This window comes from Panicum virgatum, chromosome 7K, assembly GCF_016808335.1.
Source record: "Panicum virgatum strain AP13 chromosome 7K, P.virgatum_v5, whole genome shotgun sequence".
In the NCBI taxonomy this organism is placed as follows: domain Eukaryota; kingdom Viridiplantae; phylum Streptophyta; class Magnoliopsida; order Poales; family Poaceae; genus Panicum; species Panicum virgatum.
This window is the reverse complement of record NC_053142.1, coordinates 48,212,762-48,232,951: the sequence shown is the minus strand read 5'-3', so window position 1 is coordinate 48,232,951 and position 20,190 is coordinate 48,212,762. Positions and strand designations below refer to the sequence as shown.

General features: G+C 44.7%; 2 protein-coding genes and 1 long non-coding RNA gene across 6 annotated transcripts; all 3 read left to right on the top strand.

Moving 5' to 3' along the window:
- Positions 1-452: 452 nt before the first annotated feature.
- Positions 453-7,083, top strand: LOC120641857 (ABC transporter I family member 1-like). Of its 4 annotated transcripts, XR_005662440.1 has the most exons (4): positions 453-1,315; positions 3,305-3,410; positions 4,237-4,297; positions 7,072-7,083. XR_005662440.1 is itself a non-coding variant. In XM_039918162.1 (2 exons), the coding sequence occupies exon 1, from the start codon at positions 631-633 to the stop codon at positions 1,306-1,308; it is 678 nt and encodes a 225-aa protein (XP_039774096.1). In that variant the 5' UTR covers positions 453-630; the 3' UTR covers positions 1,309-1,315; positions 1,555-1,863. The 4 variants fall into 4 exon arrangements, 2 of the variants coding, with proteins under 2 accessions (XP_039774096.1, XP_039774095.1); XR_005662439.1 differs by lacking the exons at positions 3,305-3,410; positions 4,237-4,297; positions 7,072-7,083 and adding an exon at positions 1,885-2,115 and having other exon boundaries at positions 453-1,358; XM_039918162.1 differs by lacking the exons at positions 3,305-3,410; positions 4,237-4,297; positions 7,072-7,083 and adding an exon at positions 1,555-1,863.
- Positions 7,084-7,427: 344 nt separating this feature from the next.
- LOC120641858 lies at positions 7,428-9,002 on the top strand. The gene is made up of 2 exons (XR_005662441.1): positions 7,428-7,553; positions 7,855-9,002. It is a non-coding gene; the product is annotated as an uncharacterized LOC120641858 (long non-coding RNA).
- Positions 9,003-13,411: 4,409 nt separating this feature from the next.
- LOC120641855 (homeobox-leucine zipper protein ROC2) lies at positions 13,412-20,116 on the top strand. Its single transcript, XM_039918160.1, has 11 exons — positions 13,412-14,000; positions 14,937-15,205; positions 15,672-15,789; positions 17,058-17,723; positions 17,800-17,901; positions 17,992-18,192; positions 18,275-18,449; positions 18,532-18,803; positions 18,904-18,999; positions 19,099-19,513; positions 19,621-20,116. Exons 1-10 carry the CDS (start codon positions 13,908-13,910, stop codon positions 19,471-19,473), a joined length of 2,367 nt encoding a protein of 788 aa, XP_039774094.1. The 5' UTR covers positions 13,412-13,907; the 3' UTR covers positions 19,474-19,513; positions 19,621-20,116.
- The last annotated feature ends 74 nt before the right edge of the window (positions 20,117-20,190 follow it).

Genomic DNA, 20,190 nt, shown 5'->3' with positions numbered 1-20,190 from the left:
GCCTCTCTCCCTCCCTCCCTCTTTTTTCTTGGTTTCTGGAATTTTAGTGATGCAAATGAGGGGTGGGGGACCAGCCAACCCTTACATATGGGTGGGAGAGCCGGCCGCCCAGCTGCCGGGCGACCGGCCCCAGGGACCTCCGCGCAATTTTCTCCTCGAAATTTTTTGCACAAAAGCCCCTGCCACCCCGCTGCTGGGCGGCCAGGTCCCGGCCGCCCGGCAGCCGGGCGGCCGGGGTATATTCCTGTAAATTTCCAAATCGAAAATATATTTTTGTAAAAAATGAAAATAAAAAATATAAAAATAAAAAAAACCGCCCCAACCAGCAATCTCAAACGCATTCCCCCCTCGGCCCAACTGCATCATCTTCGTCGCCAGGCCCAACACCTCGCACGTCCTGCTGAGCCCACAATTACACATTCGCCAGTCCGCACGGCCCAACGCCTGCCTCCTCTGTTCCTCTCTCTGTCACCCAGCTGGAAGTGTTTCCTCTCCGCGCGCCGCCCGCCGCCGCGTTCCCCCAACCATCGCCGCCGCCTCCACCAACGGCCCACCAACCTCGCCGCGCCGCGCCCGCCCGTCCCGCCTCCAACCATCTCGGCCGTGCCGAGCCGCCGGCCACTCGGCCGGATGCCGCCGCTCCGCCCCCCGCCGCCGCGGCTCCTCCTCAACAACGTCTCGTGCATGCGGAACGCGCAGACGGTGCTCCGCGACATCAACCTCAGCGTCCACGACGGCACGGCGCTCGTCCTGACCGGCGCCAACGGCTCCGGCAAGACCACCCTCCTCCGCATGCTGGCCGGCTTCTCGCGCCCCTCGGCCGGGGAGATCCTCTGGAACGGCCACGACGTCACCTCCCCGGGCGTGTTCCAGCAGTACAAGCTGCAGCTCAACTGGATGTCGCTCAAGGACGCCGTCAAGGAGAAGCTCACCGTGCTGGAGAACGTGCAGTGGTTCGAGCTCCTCGAGGGGAAGGACGGCACCAGGTCCGGGCCGGCCATCGAGCTCATGGGGCTCGGGAGGCTAATGAACGAGAAGGCCAGGATGCTCTCCATGGGGCAGAGGAAGCGGCTGCAGCTCGCCAGGCTGCTCGCCATTGACCGCCCGATCTGGCTGCTGGATGAGCCCTCCGTCGCGCTGGATGCGGAGGGTACGAGGCTGCTCGAGTACATCATCGCGGAGCACCGGAACAAGGGTGGCATCGTGTTCGTGGCGACGCATCTCCCGATCGAGATTGAGGATTCCATGTCCCTTCGTCTGCCGCAGAGGTTCCCCCGGAGGAAGACGCTGGTTGATCTTGTCCATTGATGGCAATGTGAGCCCAGGAATTTAGCTGTATCTCTCTAATTCTTCTCCGGCTATCTGTCTGAATGCTGTTGGAGCAATTTTTGACTGATGCTGTGTTTGTGATTCTATATATTTGGGAACGTGACAACAGATTTACCATGCCAATATATGCACAGCTGTTCTTTGTGATCATGGTTTTGATGTATTGGTCCATATGTTCTACTTGCTGGTGAAATCTTCTTTTGTTTCTTATTCATTGTGTAGTAGGTTTTACTGATGTGTTGCCTATCCATCTGAAGCTTCAGCTGGCAGAAACCAGGAAACTTGACCAAATTCGCAGACCTTTGTATCGAATCAGGTAACTGATGTACGGTTTAGGAGCGTCTGTTCTCACACTTTTATCAGTTTACGCATCAATTATCATTGATTTCTGTCCTAATAGTCATGTTATTCTGAATCTGTTAATAATTTTACAGCTTAGACATCTTTGTGCAGCTAATCCTGCACGCTATATGTTGCAGTACAACTGCTTTCTGCATTTCTGGGTGCTGTGTTTAACTGATTAAGAACATTTGATCTACATTCAATAGCTATCCACTTGTTTTATCTCTTCTGACTGCCCTAGTTTACATATCCTTTGTGATTATGGGAATCCTCAGCGTAAATCAGCAAATAACATTACTTCTCTAGAAATTTGGATCTACTGGAAACAATTTATCACCATTTAACTTATTGGTAATCACCAATCAGTTTGCAAGCTGCAAAGAAAATTGTAGGGCTAATTGTAGACGAACTGTGAGGAATAAATCATTTCTTCAAGTTGAGGCATTTCCATGTGTTATATATAATTCAGGATAGGCAGTACCTTGATTTATCGAGAGCTTATTGATTGGATATTAAAAGAGGTATCGAGTTCAGTCCACCTGGACTTTTGCTGTAGTAAGAACTCCTTTGTGAAGCGCATGACAGAACAGAACAATAAAGATCAGTATGACCAATACATTGTTCCATATCATGTAGTCGTGCAAACATTTTCATGGTGACCACTTAGCAAATTGGCGTGCATATTTTACGCATTGTTCCCATTGATGATATGTGTACTTAGTTATTCGGTGCTCCCATCCATTCATGTCTGCTGAAAAAAGATTACAATCTGTTGTATCCATAAATAAAGGCCACAGATTTTCTAGAGGAAGTTTCTTGCTTCATCAGATTTATTAAACAGTTCTGATCCCCTCATACCATCAAATTAAATTTCTGTGCCCTGTACAATTTACCAAGTTGTTTTCAGGTGTCAATCCACAGCATGCTGTTTAGGACATTGCATTCATTCACATTTTCTGCCAAAAAAACCTTTTCATTTTCTTGGATATAGTTTTCAAGCATATATGTATGTAGTTGTCTTTATGAAGTTGAGCTTCTCGCCAATAATTGAAATGTTCTGATTATGGAAGCAAAGTATGAGCAAAGGCTGATATAGAAAGAAGAATTTCTCCCTCCTAGGAAGTTTGAATAAGAAATTGATATTGCCAACCAATGGCAACCATGGAAAATAACTCAATAAAAATATAATCTGTATATTTATCTAAATTCTTATTCATGCTATGGATTTAATAGACTGCCAGCTTCTAATTGTTCCAAGCTAGACTTTAATACCGTCTGCTACTTATCATTCTGGACGTATTTTCGTTTTATAATATGTACAAACAGCTCAAAATTGTGATTCCTTGTTCTAACCATGCACTTCTTACTAAACCTTAAGAAATACTAGTATCCGCAGAAATTTATACATCATGCGGAGATCTGTCTTCATAGAGCAAAAAGAAAGCCAAAGAACAAGGTAAATCTTACACACACTGCACGCTGCTGATATGTTTCTGTGATTTCCATCTGAACTTTCTTTTACTTGGTTACTGCCTTGCTGATTGTCAGTCGAATCACGAATCATCTGATGACTGATGTATGCATTCGGTATACTAGGCTGTCCTGTGTTTACTCTCACAGTACACTGGTGCAGGCTGTAAGAAAGGAGCAGTGAATGCAGCAGAAATAAGTATCTGGGGACCATTGGAGGTGCTCTCTGACCCCATTCTTGAGGTAGCTGCCCCACTATTCAAGACAAGGTATAAATCCACTTCCCAGGCCAGCACGGAGCCACCAGTACTACATAAATGCATGCTGTTCTTTTGCTGTATATATTGTTTGGCTGTCACCGCTTGTCTAGTCCCCAAATTAGAGGTTTCTAGGGTGGAATCTTTGTACAATGGATCAGGATTTGAACTAATCTTTATATTGCGATTGATCAGGTTTTGCCTGGATCTTGGTTAGTTGTCTGTTGCCCCTTCTACATTCAAAACGGAAATGGCCTTTTATGTGGATGAAATTTGATTAGGACTTGGGCTATCTTGCCCAATATGATTGAAGTTGACAGGTTTTTGCTTGTTTGATGCATTGATATTAGATTGTTGTCTACTGCGCTTACCTTGTTATTATCTCTTCAGTGAACATTTTCTTTTCTTTCAGCTTCAACTATTCTGTCAGTGCAAGACACCAGAATTAAGATGAATGATAAAATTACTGAAGTTTAACTTAGAATACCTTGAAATATGAAAATTCATTTTGTTATAGACATACTGTCACAATTAATTACAAAGGATTCATGGATGACGGAAGAGTGTGATGTGAAGTGGTAGGATGCTTATAAGCACCAAAAGTAGAAGACTAGGAAAGGGATGCTTCAGAACAGATTCCTTTCATTTCTTGAAAAATTGCAATGATTTTCGCTTACTCTTACAGGTCATGAGTATAGCCAATATATTCAGAAATGTTTTTCCTTCTAGTAATTCTTCTTTAAATTTTCCCTTCATTTCTAGGAGATTCATTTACATCCTTTTACTATTTTTTGCTGGACATTAATATTAATTGTGTTTTAACTTGTGAAATAAATAGAGTTCATTTGACTGAACAAGGGAACTCCAAGATCCAAAGATGCACAAGTTTAAGATAGCAGGTTAGCATCTGAACATTGATGTTATTTGCTTAATTGTACCTGCTTGCAATTTGGCGAGACCATAAACGAGGAAAGGAATGATTTGCCTTTGCTAATGCTGATAAACCTTTGGATCAATTGGCAGCTTAGCTTTGATTTGGATAGTTGAACAGTGTTGGGAGTTATGTGGTTGTTTAATTCAACAATTGAGTAGAAGAGATATGACAATGATGCCTAGAGCATGTTTATGGAAACGTAATAAATGTTTGCTGGCATTCAAGTGTCATGTTGATTTTGCTTTAAAGGCGATGACCTAAAAGGGGGGGAAATTTCTGTTTGTGCTTAAGAAAACAAGCATGGGCCCAACCCTTATAAATACATCCAAGTGAAATTGATCATCATGCCAGCCTTTTGTTAGGACACTCTTTAAAGACTGCTGCCTTTGACTATTACATCAAACATTTAAGCACAGGCTTGAAATCCTATACCATTCCTTAAAGGGAGGCAAATAGCGTGAGCACAGAGAAGGCCTTATTAATACACAGACTAATGTGAAAAGGTGTAGTAAAGTGCTTGATCCCCCAAAAGTCTAGGAGTGAGACACGGGCGCAAGTAATAATGTATTGCTTCTAGTACCTTCTCTCTAGGGCATACTATAATAACTGCATGGGCTCCAATCTTAATTTCTGTTTCTGGATATAGAGTATACATGAAAGGTGAAATCGTAATTGACATTTCTACTTCAACCAGAACAATAATACAATCAAGTGGTTCCCGCATGTCAATGTCAATGTGACACTATTGATGGTACAAGTCGAACTATGTATGGATTAGGATGCAATACTTACAGATTTTACCATCTAATCAGATTAATCATCTGTGGTAAGATGACATCATCAAAAGATGTCTCAGTGCCACGTAACTTTGGTAAAAGTTTGTTCAACAAACCTTTACTGTTGGCTTACACAATGGTAGTTTTTGCTGTTTTTGCTACAATCTATCTGTATAGTGTGTGTGTTGATTGTGACGCTGACAGCTAGGAAATACAGTGTGTACGCAACATAAGAGAGAATTGTTAAGATGGATTTAGTCCATTTTCTGGCTATGGGTCCCAGGACAGTAATGCAGGCGCAGAATGCAACCACATCTTCGTCCATTTTTTGACAAAGGAAAGAAACATACGTGATAATTAGAAGCTATTGTCATGCGCTTCATCCATGGGTTAGCCATATGGAAAGGAGGATGCCATGATGGCTGGTTGGGTGGAAAATAAGGCTAGTTTCACTTTCTAGATTTATTGTTCTCCTTCATAATTGAATATTTCAATGCTTGATTGGTAATACTTATCCATTGGAGCAAGTTGTGCTCATGAGCGGTTGATATCACCATCATCATGGCGTAATGCTAGGGTTGGTTAGAGGTTTCTCTATCTGAAAGACTGGTGTACCTAGCCTGCCACACACTTAGCGATCTCTCCTGGAAATTTCCATTATCATTTGAAGAAATTGCAGCATGTCGTGCAATGAAAAGGAAAATAGAGAAATATAGTTATATAGTTATATTTGTAAATGCCAGTCAGTTGAAGGGGTTTCATGAAATCTAGGCTGCTTGATGCCATAGAGAGTTCTGGACACTAGGATTATGCATAGTATATTCATAGATAGTTCTGGCTCCTTGTTGATAATTGTTGTTTCTTGATTTACATATGTCTCCATCTGTAAACCTCACAGGGTATTTGAAAAGGATCTGCTGCCATACACTTGTATGGTTGTGTTATGCTTTCTAGGTGCTAGTATCTTTTCCTAACATTTAAACCGTACCTATATCTTGATGCTACGACATAGATTAGAGCCACAAAGTGTACATTTCAATCATAAGAATGTATGGTTGAGTTGTTAGTAATTATTCTGTATCACCAATATCATGATAATCCCTCTAGGCCATCTCATTCCAAACATATGGTTTACATAGGTGTGGAAAGATATGAAACCAGCACGATGAAATTAGTAAGTATGTTAACAAGTGGACTACATATACAAATGGACATTAGAGAATGTATGCATATGCTTCAATTGTTTACTGTTGTGATCAGTAAAATTTGCATATAGTGGACACATTCCTTTGCTTGGACTAGATTAAAAGTAGGGTGTGTGGATATAGGTATTGTTATCAGTAAAGATGACAAAGAAAGCATACTTTGTGAGCTACAAGCTACAGTTGTCTCCAAATTACTCTAAAAGTTGACCTTAAGTCCTTAACCTAGTCAGGCTCAAACCATTCTATTTTCAAACCTTGATGTGCTTCCGGTGGAGCACTTAGTACTGATGCCCATTAATTATCCTTTACTTTCCACAATCAGGTGCTTTGATTATTGTACCTTTTCTGATTTCGTTTGTACAATGGCTGTGTTTAGATGAGGGGAAAAGGGGGAGAAAAAGTCGCATCAGTCACTGTAGCACACTGTAGCACTTTTCGTTTGTTTGTGGTAAATATTGTCCTACCATGACCTAACTAGGCTCAAAAGATTCGTCTCGCAACGTACATCAAAACTATGCAATTAGTTTTTTTATTTAACTACATTTAGCACTCCATGCATGGGTTATTTGTTATATTTAATGTTTCGATGTGATAGGAGATGTGATGGAAAGTTTGGAAATTTTGTGGGAACTAAACACACCCAATGGCAATCTGCGAGGCCCTTTTTAACTCCCATAAGATGTTACTATTAAGAGGTCCAAATCAATCATGTAACTGACATCAGTAATGGCTTGTATGGGATCTGTTTCTTTTGACAGGACACATGTAAGCGCGCGTTTAGTTCCCACAAATTTTCAGCTCGAAATTTATGCCTCTCCTTTTGGACATGTGTATGGAGTACTAAATATAGTTAAACAACAAAACTAATTTGCACAGTTTGGATGTACACAGTGAGATGAATCTTTTAAGCCTAATTAGTGCATAATTAGTCATAAGTGCTATAGTACCTACTTGTGCTAATGATGCGGTCAAAGGCCTCAAAAGATTCGTCTCGCGGTTTCTAGGTAAGTTCTGAAATTAGTTTTTTAATTAGTGTCCGAAAAGTCCTCCTGATATCTGGTCAAACTGTTGATTTGACAACCAAAAATTTTTGGTTTGGGAACTAAACGCGCCCTAAGGATCGATTTACACGGGGCTTCAATCCAAGGGAGACAGTGGAGGGCAATGACGAGGGAGGCATATGGCCGGCTTCACTGAACAAGAGGAAAGTAAAGAAAAACCATGAACGCTCATAGCGATGGTAACTTCCTGTTCCTGATGCATTAAACTGAGACCATTCTGCGTTTCTCTCCTCGGTGCATTAAAAACCCTAATTCCTTTCAAAGAAATCCTAAGGTGCCATCATTAGTTAGATCATTGCCCCGTACGGTGATTGTCCGGCGGCACCACTGTTTGATTGTTGAACAAAGACCTGATTACAATAATACCATGTAAGCACCCACCCGGTTTAGTTGGGGGGCTAGCGGTTGACTCTCATAAATGACAGGCGATTGCAATGACCAATACTCATTTCTCTTCTGTTTCCCCTTTTTTTTCTGCAGATAGCAGGAAGAAACCCCTAAACAAGGACTCTCCAATTCGATGGGTGCAGCTGGACCGGACCCTACATTGTAAATGTGCGGCTGTCCCGTTGTTCAGATCAGATGGTCAGGGCGTGGTATGGGTCCATGCACACATGCCCGAAGATTGATGCCATGTCGACGGCGACCAGTGAGCCCCCATTGCAAGCGAGGCAGCCAGGCAGGCAGCAGCGTCCTTGAATTGAGATGGATCAGAGAAGCCGATGTGAGCGGCAGCCAGGCGGCCGGGGTCTTGCGAGCCGAGCACGTTCAGGTGGGCTGGGGTTCTAGACGGTGTACGTGTGGCCGAGGCAACTGGATTTGCGAACAGATTTGGAGTCTGAAAGGCGTCATTGGGGGTCCAGATCGGTTGGAACGAAGAAGGCAGCTTTCTGATTCTGCGGTGTGTGCCTTCTTGATCAGGGGTGTTTGTTGCGGCCATGGCATGCCTGCCTGACCGAGTCTGCCTTGGCGTGCTCCAAGGGGAAGAAAGATTTCGTGGCAATATGAGGTGGCCGCCGCCGCCGTCGTCATCGTTGTGGGAGAAAATTGAACTGTACTATACTACTGTACACTCCGCCGGCGATGGTGCAAATTTCGAGGTGGAGTCTCGCATGTTTCCGAGAAGGAAGGTATTGGTGCGGAACAAGAACAATAAACTCAAAAGTGTTCATCAATTGGGTAAATCCAATGCCATTCTTTCGCTCATTTATGAGGCTGATGACTACTAGTAGTCCGGACCTGAGTTGGATGGATCTTGCCGCCATTGATGTACTATACTATCACGCAAGATCGTTTGACCCTTTCCGAGCTTATTAAATTGATACACGGTTGAAGTCAGTGAAAGTCATATGGCGCAGGTGGAACGAACGTTTCAAAGTGAGGTCAATGCCCAATCCACGCCACTATTTGGGGGGAAACTCGGAATGAGAGGCGACAGATGCATTGGACGATTTGAGGAGAAATTTAGGGGGGTTTTGGTTTGACGAATGACATCATCTCGTGAATCTCGTTGAGATGAAACCATCAGCTTGTGGTGGATCATCCTCTACTATTCCTCGGGAACGGAATCCGAGCTATTCTTCTGGGAATTTGAATTCCACGTTTTTAGCTGGATATCATTTCCACAATTTTCACGTGCTTTAATAAAATACACTACTAGCATTATTTGCAGCAGAAATCATGGTCAAAGCCTCTCCTCTGAGATATCGTCAGTCTAGACCCAAGCATATTCTTGTTTTTAATGGCCGTGAAGTAAACCAACTCGAGCTGGTGCACGTCGAATCTATCCACACCATTTTCTTGTTGCTACCTACGGAGTACCAGTAGGCAAGGCTAGTAAGCTAGCACAGCGTGTGGCAGCTCCATGCACAGCCCATACCGTGCGACCGTCTTCTTCCATGGCCGACGCCGCCGGGAACCGACCGAGGCCGAGCTCTCGATCTCGATCAGAATTCAGAAGCGCGTGTACGTACACGAGGCCGCGGCGATGGGTCCTGGCGCCAGCGGATCGCCGGAATCCCGTGGCACAGGCAGGCGAGGCGAGGCAGGGAGGCATACAGGCCCCCCTCCGCCGATCCGCGGCGGTGCGGGGCCGGGATGCCGGCCGGCGGTGGCGCCGTTGGGGGACGCGAGGGAGGCATGAACGCAGTAAATGCTGGCCGGCCGTGGCGGCCCGGCTAGGGCTAGGCCCTCCTGCGCGCCTGCTGTGCGGCGATCGAGTAGGGGTGGGTGCCCACCTCACGCGGTGTTGCGCAGAGACCATTCAATGTGCTGGACTGACCGTGGAGCGCGCGCTAGCTAGCTGCTCCAGCTCACGCCGAGGCCGAGCACTCGTGTACCTACGCGTGCTCACCCGCAGGCCGCAGGCCGCAGGCAGCTACCGTTCCGTTCCACCACAACAGATAGCTACTCCATCCATCAAAAAGACTTTAATTCATTGACTCTTAGAAACTGTGTTTAACCGCTCGTTTTATTTAAATTTTTTATATATATTATAAAACAAATAAAATATTATTAAAATATTATTAGTGATGTAATAAGTCATAACAAAAGTGATAATATTTGTAAAAAAAAATTGAATAAGACGAGCAGTCAAACCCAGTTTCTAAGAGTCAAAGAATTATAGTCTTTTTGGGACGGAAGAAGTAGCGTTTTTGTGCATAGCATAGCATCACCAGGGATAATAAAAATTTAAAACAGACAACACTGCAAAACACAAGTACGGTCAACAGCAGGCCAACACGCATCCATATGCACCAAAAGGTTGTTGACATTGTTGGTTTCCCTTCGCACATGATTTGGTGCATCGATCGGATCTCGCTCACACCCATCGTGCGAAAAGGACAAACGACTCGAGGATGGGCAAACCACGCCCGCACGGCAGGGTCCGAGCCAGCGATCGCTAATGACAAAAAAAGAGGCTACCTAAATGAAAACACTGATGACATGATCGACGTCCATGTATATATGCATGCCTCTGGTTTGGTAAGGGTTTATATATACTGATTGTGGTTAGTTTCTCTGCTAGCCACTGCTACCTAAATGACCGATGATGCTACTATCGTGTTGTTGTTTGTTCCGGCACTACAAAATCTTGAGAAATTTTTTTTCCCGGCTGGAGCTCTTGTGAAGTTTGGTGGTGAGCCTGCAGTACAGGCTGCTAGCATAATAGGATTTTTTTTGGAAAAGATATGGCATGTCGTTATTCAGTCCACTCCGTACCGCGACAGAAATATCTTTGAAAATCACTTTAGGTATATTGACATTTACAACCACTTTGCCAGTGCTCTATATAATATCGTTATTGAAAATACATTTTTAAAGATGGTTTTACTTTTCTACTGATGATCCTACTACCTGAAAGAAATACTCTCGCAGTTTTTGTAATATTTGTTTGGTTCACATACCTGCCTGGCATAGTATTTAATTAATACCCCATTTTAAAATACAAGCAACAATTTTCACTTGCAATGTTCTCCAAACATTGCCATGTTTCAAGCAAGAGAATCATAACCATAATACTTTCAAATTCAAATGCAATAATATAATTTCTGTATAATGAAATTTTTTCTATTTATTAAGTCTAATTGTTAGTTCAAGATTGCAAGGTTTGAGAATAAAGAGGAATATACTTAATGTAGTTATGTCAAATTCATTCTATTCAGATGGATCAAGAATTCATAGTAATAAAGAAGAGAATGATACGAGTTCATAAATAAATAGTTAAGTCATGTTATGCGAACCAAAAATATATCGTGAAATAGAGAAGATACTATATGGTAACTCAAGTCATGTACATTTTTTTTTGCGAAAAGAAAGGGTGGCATTAAAGTTTCAACACAGTACATCCCCAACTTAAAAGAAAAAGACTATAAAAAAATACAATTAGATCCATCAAGGTCGTCTTTGCCATCTTCTCCGATGCCTTCCTGCATCCCGTTGGAGGAATCGAAGCTGGAGGTGCCCTTCTCGCCGACGAGGAGCTCCAAGCTTGGTATAGCTACAAGATCCAATGCCATGGGTGAACACCATGGCGCATATTTTTGCCTCTACGCCTCTATTGTAGCAAGGGGAAGAAAAGTCGAGAGATTGACTGTGCTGTAGTAGACCTTGTTCTCTCAAGTCGTGTACGTTATACTCCCTCCGTATATGATTTAGATGCCATTTTGAACAAGGTTTGAGTCAAATATTGGGAATATAAATTATGAATAAATTTTAAGTTATTAGTTTCAAAAGATGAAAATTATATGAATATATTTGTCTTAAAAAATACTTTCATAAAATATACATATATCACTTTTTAACAAATATTTTTATAAAAATAAGCAGTCAAAGTTATGCTTTAAAGACCGTGTCGCTGTTCTAAACGTCATCTATTTTCTATATAGAGGGAGTACCACATTTGGCATGTATTCCCTCCATAGTACTAAAAAAAGAAAGCTATTTTGGACAGCGACACGGTCTTCAAAGCTTAATATTGAGTTCTTATTTTTATAAAAATGTTTATCGCAAACTAATATATTTATAGTTTCATGAAAGTATTTTTTAAGATAAATCTATGTGGTTTTTGTATTTTGGAACTCAACAACTTGAAAATTATTCATGATCTATATGCCCAATGTTTGATTCAAATCTTGTCTAAAACGACTTTTTTTTCGAGTATAGAGAGAGTATGCGTGTATCCGACCAGACCGTGAAGGATCCTAAGATTTCATTGTCATTCCTCTGCCATACATATTTAAATTTCCTCTAAATACATACAGTAATCTTTTTTTTATAACTAAACACAGTAATCTTTCACTCGATTTTATTTGTGAGTAGGATAAAGCTGTGTGTGTTCCTATGCGCAGACAGATCAGACCCTCACGCCAGAGCCGTGCCGAGGTATGAAAATAGTACACTACTCTGCAGCGCTGTAGCATCGATCTCTTCGCCTGTTCTCCTGAAAAGTCGGGACTTAAAAAAATGGATAAAAACTCAATGAAATTATTGGATATATGTGCATCTTTGAGAGTTTTGTGGCTTCTTTGAGAGCGTGAGCGTCTTCGTTGAGATGAGATCAGCTTCAAGTTGCAAGATCGCTCGATCGGCGTGTTTCTCTGTCAGTGGCGGTGCTCCGTGGAGCGTGGTGGCTCCGATTGCCGTTGAAGTAGACGACCGGGAGCACATTTTAAGGACCAAATCGCATGTATCAATGAAAAAGAAAAGCACGCACCCTGGTTTCTTGAAAAATAGTTTTTTATGTCCTGCTAAACTCATTGCCATGCTGTTAGCGCACACACATGGGTACTCCGCGTCATTAGCTCTGTAACAAACTTTTTTTTACAATAGTACATTTTAAAATTTAATAGATAAATTGAAGGAAGTCTATTTGAGAAAAGAAAATAAAGGAGGGCGCACTACTGAGCCAGCAATACACACTGGAGCAGCGCGGTGTAACATTTGTTCTTATCCTTGGCTACAACTGAGGAGTCGCTTAATTAGACGCTCCGTATGCTATGTGTGTATGATGAATGTAACAGTAGCAGTGGAGAACCTTTTCCTCTCCATCACTCAAATAACTACGCCGGTTACCTAGTCTTAAACATTTGTCAACAGTGCACTATATCATTCATGCACAAAACGTACGTCCACTGCCAAGCAATCTCGAAGCCTGAATTAAATAAGTAACCAAGAAAAACAAAAAATACACCGACAAATTAAATTATGTAAAGCCTATCTCTACTTGGAAATGCACATGAATGATTGGGCTTGCTGTGCCTTTATTTTTCTCCTTCATTGCTCTACATAGCTCGAACTAAATATATGGCATGCAGATAATTTGAACGCTCATTTTCACATTATTATTTGACCCAAAAAGAATACAAATGACGTCCAATAATAAATCCAAAATACATGACATATATTGTGCGTATTTCTCCGTATTGTGGACATAAAAAATATTTTAAAATCATGCACCAGTAGTTTTTCTTTCTCTCTCTCCTAGCAATTACGATACGCCCTCTCAATAAATGCGGATTGCACCACCTCAACACTCATCCGCAATAACTCGTTCCCCCCTTCTCCACATTCTCTTCCACCTCCGTTCCCCTTTCTTCTCCTCCTCTTCTTCCTCCTCCTCCCTTCCTCTTCCATGGCCGTTTAGCTCCTCAGGATCTCCCCGTCTCATCTCCACCTCTTGCTAGCTACCCTTCTGAGCTTGCACGCGGTAAAGGATCGTTTCGAGAGCTGAAACTTGCAGGCAGACGACACACACAGAGATCAGAGTTCTATTTTTGCAAAGCAACACACACATATATAGTCGTTCTTCTGCTAGATCTCACTGCCAGTCTCACAGAGAAGGATCTTCGGACTAGCTTGTCCCTAGATCTGTTGCTGGTTGTGTTGTTGCTTGGCAGGCAAGGTATCTCTATATAGGATTAAGATTAGCGCCTGTTCTTTGGCTGTGGAGGGGGTATACCCATGTGCCTGTGAACAAATGGAAAGGAGTTGAGACGGCAAGAATTTAGGGCTCGAGAGGTGGCGACAGGAGAATGATGATCCCGGCGAGGCACATGCCGCCGATGATCGGCCGGAGCAGCGCGGCGGCGGCGTACGGGTCCTCGTCGGCACTATCACTCGGTCAGGTAGTCTATTCCTGCTGGATTTTTCTTTTGGGCTGAGTGAAGCAAAAAAATTTCTTCTCTTTTCTTTTGGAAGATCACGACTTGTACTTGGTGCAGTTCTTTGTTTCCTTTCGTGTTTTCTCTCTCTCTCTTGGCGAAAGTTTTGTTTCAACTTTCAATTTGAGGTCTCGGCTTCAGAACTTTCGATTAGTGATGGAACAGAAGGGCCATGTCTGCAATATGCATGTACTGATCCTGCGAGGATTAGTAGCTTTTTCCTTGGAAACCGAGAAGTCCCAAGGATGAGAGAGAGAGAGAGAGGTTATCTCCAGTACTTAGTTGGCTGCTGTTCACACATAGATTAGGTCATCAGAGTACATGAGCCCCATTTCTTTAAGACCTGCTCCTATACAAAGGGGCAGATGAATGGGACAGCAACTTTTGGAGAGAGGGGAGACCTCAATCCCAGGCTCCCAGCTGATTCCATCTTACACACACAAACAAAGGCTGTAGAGATCAACAGGTTGGTGTGCTGCTATACCTTGCTGTTCCAGCTGCTGTGTGTCCTGGGGCCCTTGAACAAGAAACGACGACCTACCTTTTCTTCCTCCTTCCCCATTGCAAGCTTGCTTTCACATCTCCTTTTTCCTGAAATAATTGTTGAGCATCTCTTTCATTTCATCCCCAAATGACCTGTTTCTCTCTCTACGGGAACATTTATTTTTCTTGGTAAAATGACTGCAACCATTAATTTTCCGTTCTTTTTGGCCCATGAAACTTCTCCCCTACCATGTCTACCTGCAAATTAATGGCAACGATGAAACGCACGGAATGCGTCAACAGAGACAAACGCCCCAGTTTTCAGCACTTATGGTGTATTAATTTCAACTGATTTGTGCTGAAGTACAGTGACGTAGATTGCCTAATGATCGAGTTCTTCCCCTTCCTTGATGGCAGCCAAACCTGCTGGACAACCACCCGCAGCTCCAGCAGGCGCTGCAGCAGCAGCATCTGCTGGACCAGATCCCGGCGACGACGGCGGAGAGCGGCGACAACATGATGCGCGGCGGCCGGAGCTCCGACCTGCTGGGGGACGAGTTCGAGAGCAAGTCCGGCAGCGAGAACGTGGACGGCGTCTCCGTGGACGACCAGGACCCCAACCAGCCGCCCAGCAAGAAGAAGCGCTACCACCGCCACACTCAGCACCAGATCCAGGAGTTGGAAGCGTAATCCCATACCCTACTGCTCATTAATCTGTTCTTGTTCCCCTAATTCTGCATAGATTTTTCTTGGAATATCGTTGATACTTGTTCCATCAATGTTGAGTTCAGAAAAAGATACGCATAAAATGTTGTTGGTTTGCTGAAATTGATGAGGAGAGGACAAGGGGATTGTCACTAGTCAGTCGGTTACTACTAGCATTCACTGAGACTGATGTAAGCTTGCGTACAAGTCAAATTGAGTTCTTGCTCGTCCAGATTCTTCCAGAGTCTATTGTACACGTTGACCCAAACCGTTTTTGTTCTTTTGCTCTTCTCGAAACAAACGAAAAAACAAACAATGCATTCAAGTAGTACTACTAGTGCGTTCACACTTTCTCATTCCATATTTCTCCTGGAACATTAATTCGCCAGTCATCACTCATAAAAGTACTCATCTTTTCTCTTGGAAATTGATTATATTGATGGCCAGCTTCTTCAAGGAATGCCCTCACCCGGACGACAAGCAGCGCAAGGAGCTGAGCCGGGAGCTCCGGCTGGAGCCGCTCCAGGTCAAGTTCTGGTTCCAGAACAAGCGCACGCAAATGAAGGTGATCATCCTGCTGTTTAATCTCACTCTGTTCATCTCTGATGATTTCTCCGGAGAATTTTGATCGGAAAATTTTGCTTCGATTCTCCAAGGCAGCGACGTCGCAACTACTTCATTTAAGCCTCTGACCTAGCCTCTGACAGCCTGCATTCATGACCTAGGCTGTGTTTCGATACACCAAAAAACCTCACAAAAACATCACTTTCCATCACATCTCCATCACATTTCTATCACATCGAAACATTAAATGTAGCAAATGACCCATGCATGGAGTACTAAATGTAGGTAAATAAAAAAACTAATTGTATAGTTTTGATGTACGTTGCGAGACGAATCTTTTGAGCCTAGTTAGGTCATGGTAGGACAATATCTACCACAAACAAACGAAAAGTGCTACATTGTGCTACAGTGTTTTTTTCTGGCGCTACAGTGAATTTCAAGGGAACTAAAAAAAACTAATTGTATAGTTTTGATGTACGTTGCGAGACGAATCTTTTGAGCCTAGTTAGGTCATGGTAGGACAATATCTACCACAAACAAACGAAAAGTGCCCCGTTTGGTTGCGCGGTGTAAAATTTTTGAAAAAGCATCTTTCTACATTTGAAGTACTAAACATAGACTAATCACAAAAATAATTACAGAACTCGTCTGTAAATCGCGAGACGAATCTAACGAGCATAATTAATCCGTCATTAGAGGTTGTTTACTGTAGCATCACAGTAGCAATTTAGCGTCTGATTACAGCCTAGTTAGGTTCATTAGATTCGTCTCGCCATTTACAGACAGCAGTCGCGATGCATTTTTTTTTCGTCTAGATTTAAGTCTCCATGCGGGTGTCGGAAAAAAAATTTGGAATTTTGGTTTTTGGAACTGAACACGGGCACAACCCTATTACTATAACTGCACAAAGCTTGCCCACACAACCCCATGCACACTGCCAAATGTGCTGCTACACCCCAGCCTGCCAGGCAGTGCCACTAGCCATAGTCAAACCCCACACCATGCATCACTCCTGCTGCTGCCTACCTGGCACACGTTTACAGCACTGTTCATCTGACCCAGCCACAGCTGCACATGTACAATCAGCATGCATACGTTGCTGTTAATCCTATACAACCTGTACTAGCAGTGATCAATCAAGCGTTAATCAGAGATAGTTTATGCAGAGATACTCCATCATATGTAAGTATATATGTAACACATGCTTGTGGTGATCGATGGCATTGTTGCGACTGATTGGTGTGCGTCGTGTGAACGGGCGACTTGCAGAACCAGCACGAGCGGCAGGAGAACTCGCAGCTGCGTGCAGAGAACGAGAAGCTCCGGGCCGAGAACATGCGGTACAAGGAGGCCCTGAGCAGCGCGTCCTGCCCCAACTGCGGCGGCCCCGCTGCGCTCGGCGAGATGTCCTTCGACGAGCACCACCTCCGCATCGAGAACGCGCGCCTCCACGAGGAGATCGACAGGATCTCCGCCATCGCGGCCAAGTACGTGGGCAAGCCCATGGTGTCCTTCCCCGTCCTCTCCAGCCCGTTGGCTGCCGCACGCGCGTCGCCTCTGGACATCGGTGTCGGTGCCGCCGCCGCAGCCGCCGCGGCAGCGTACGGCGTTACTGACATCTTCGGTGGTGTCGCTGCTGGTGCCGCCGGGGAGCTGCTGAGGGGCGCTGCGCAGTCGGGCGCCGATAAGCCCATGATCGTGGAGCTTGCCGTGGCGGCCATGGAGGAGCTGGTCCAGATGGCGCAGCTGGATGAGCCACTTTGGAACGCGCCGGGGGTCGATGGATCGATCGAGACGCTGAATGAGGAGGAGTATTCGCGCATGTTCTCCCGCGGGCTCGGACCCAAGCAGTACGGCCTCAAGTCGGAGGCCTCCCGCGATAGCAGTGTGGTGATCATGACGCATGCCAATCTTGTTGAGATCCTCATGGACGTGGTAAGTGGCATATACTGACTAGCTGATGTCTGAGAAACCTTAGGTGATCTGAACTTCTGGTTCCAATTTTGCGCAGAATCAATATGCAACTATGTTCTCAAGCATCGTGTCGAGAGCGGCGACGCTGGAGGTGCTGTCCACCGGCGTGGCGGGGAACTACAATGGCGCATTGCAAGTGGTACGTCTTCTGACCTTATGTGGAATGCATGGATAGTTCGCCGTGATCTGCTAATCCAGAAAATGGGACATGTCCACTGCTGGTCTGCAGATGTCAGTGGAATTTCAGGTGCCGTCGCCACTGGTGCCGACCAGGGAGAGCTACTTCGTGAGGTACTGCAAGCAGAACGCTGATGGGACATGGGCCGTCGTGGACGTCTCATTGGACAGCCTGCGCCCTGGATCTGTCCTCAAGTGCCGGCGCCGGCCGTCTGGCTGCCTGATCCAGGAAATGCCCAATGGCTACTCAAAGGTACGTGTCCTCAAGTGCTCTTTTGCCTAGTATTGGTTCAGAAACTGATCATGAGATTTGTACCTCGTGCCCCGTTCATCAGGTGACATGGGTGGAGCACGTTGAGGTGGACGACAGGTCGGTGCACAACATCTACAAGCTGCTGGTGAACTCGGGCCTTGCCTTCGGAGCACGCAGATGGGTCGGGACGCTTGATCGCCAATGCGAGCGCCTTGCCAGCGTTCTGGCCAGCAACATCCCGACCAGCGACATTGGTGGTAAGCTTTCGGTCCTATGAAATGTAGTCTACCAAATGTCCTTCCAACTGAAGAAAAAGAAGTCACGAAGTATTTGTCGCAGTGATCACGAGCAGTGAGGGGAGGAAGAGCATGCTGAAACTGGCTGAGAGGATGGTGATGAGCTTCTGTGGCGGCGTGACGGCCTCCGCGGCGCACCAGTGGACAACGCTGTCTGGCAGCGGGGCTGAGGACGTCCGTGTCATGACCAGGAAGAGCGTTGACGACCCGGGCAGGCCGCCAGGCATCGTTCTCAATGCCGCCACTTCATTTTGGCTCCCTGTCCCGCCCAAGCGCGTCTTTGATTTCCTCCGCGATGAGAGCTCTCGTAGCGAGGCACGCACTGCACCCTTTACCATCAAATGCATCAGCGTATAGATAAAAATTAAACAAGATCCGATTAACATCTTTTATCATCATTTTTGTTTCGGTGCAGTGGGACATCCTCTCCAATGGTGGCATTGTTCAAGAAATGGCTCACATTGCCAATGGCCGGGATCATGGCAACTGTGTCTCTCTTCTTCGTGTCAATGTAAGCCAGATGCATTCAGACCCAATTGATTCCTCATGGATCCATGGTAACGTAGGACGTTTAAGTGTTGATTGTGTTTGCGGATACTCATTGTTGCAGAGCACAAACTCGAACCAAAGCAACATGCTGATCCTGCAAGAGAGCTGCACTGACTCGTCGGGTTCCTATGTCATCTATGCTCCTGTGGACGTCGTGGCCATGAATGTTGTCCTCAACGGCGGTGATCCTGACTATGTGGCACTCCTGCCATCGGGCTTCGCCATCCTACCTGATGGCCCAGCCAGGGGAAACATGCAAGGCGAAGGTGGCGTCGGCTCAGGTGGGTCGCTCCTGACAGTGGCGTTCCAGATACTAGTGGACTCTGTGCCTACAGCCAAGCTCTCGCTGGGGTCAGTGGCAACGGTGAACAGCCTCATTGCCTGCACTGTGGAGCGCATCAAGGCCGCGGTCTCAGGCGAGAGCAATCCCCAGTAGCTTCGTTGAATCAAAAAATGTTCTTATCCTCGCATTGGAGGTACGCATCATGTTAAACCACCGCAATGTTAGAATTTGCAAAATTTCATCCATTTGGTTTCTTCTGAAATCTGAATGCTGATGAATTTGGTAAAATATCCTTTGCAGGAGCTAGCAGCAAATTTTAGAGCTTTCATCAGCGGGAAGTCAAGAACGCACCTCAGACTCTCCTTGCCATGTGGTGCTCATAGTTTGGATTTTTTTTTTTGCCTAGTTTCCGCAAAATTTATGGAAATTCCAAGAAATGTTCAGTTATCAAAGAAAATGCGTCACCACTACGCAAGGGCAGTTGGTTCGGGTATTGACTTCCTCTTCGTGTTGGCTTCTCGGATGCTGCTACCTGTTAATTTAGGTTTCTTGTCTTGTGGAGTACAAAACCGTAATTTAGCCTGTAATTTGTGCTGTTGTTGCTTTTGTTCAGACTTTTCCAGTATCCTGGTAGGAATTCCAGAATAGAGATTTGTGCTTGTATCCTGCTAGGCTTTAGTTCTATACTTTTGTAGTGTTTCTGGTGTTCGTCCCCCATTTCAATCCCAAATGTGTGCATGATGTGCTTGCACTGCTGCATGTCTTGTTGCTTCAAGTTCTCTTATATTCGGTTATATAGTGCCATGGCCATGGAATGCTAATTTCTCAGTTATGCTCCCGCTATTTTCAAGAGCATCAGCCTTATATTTG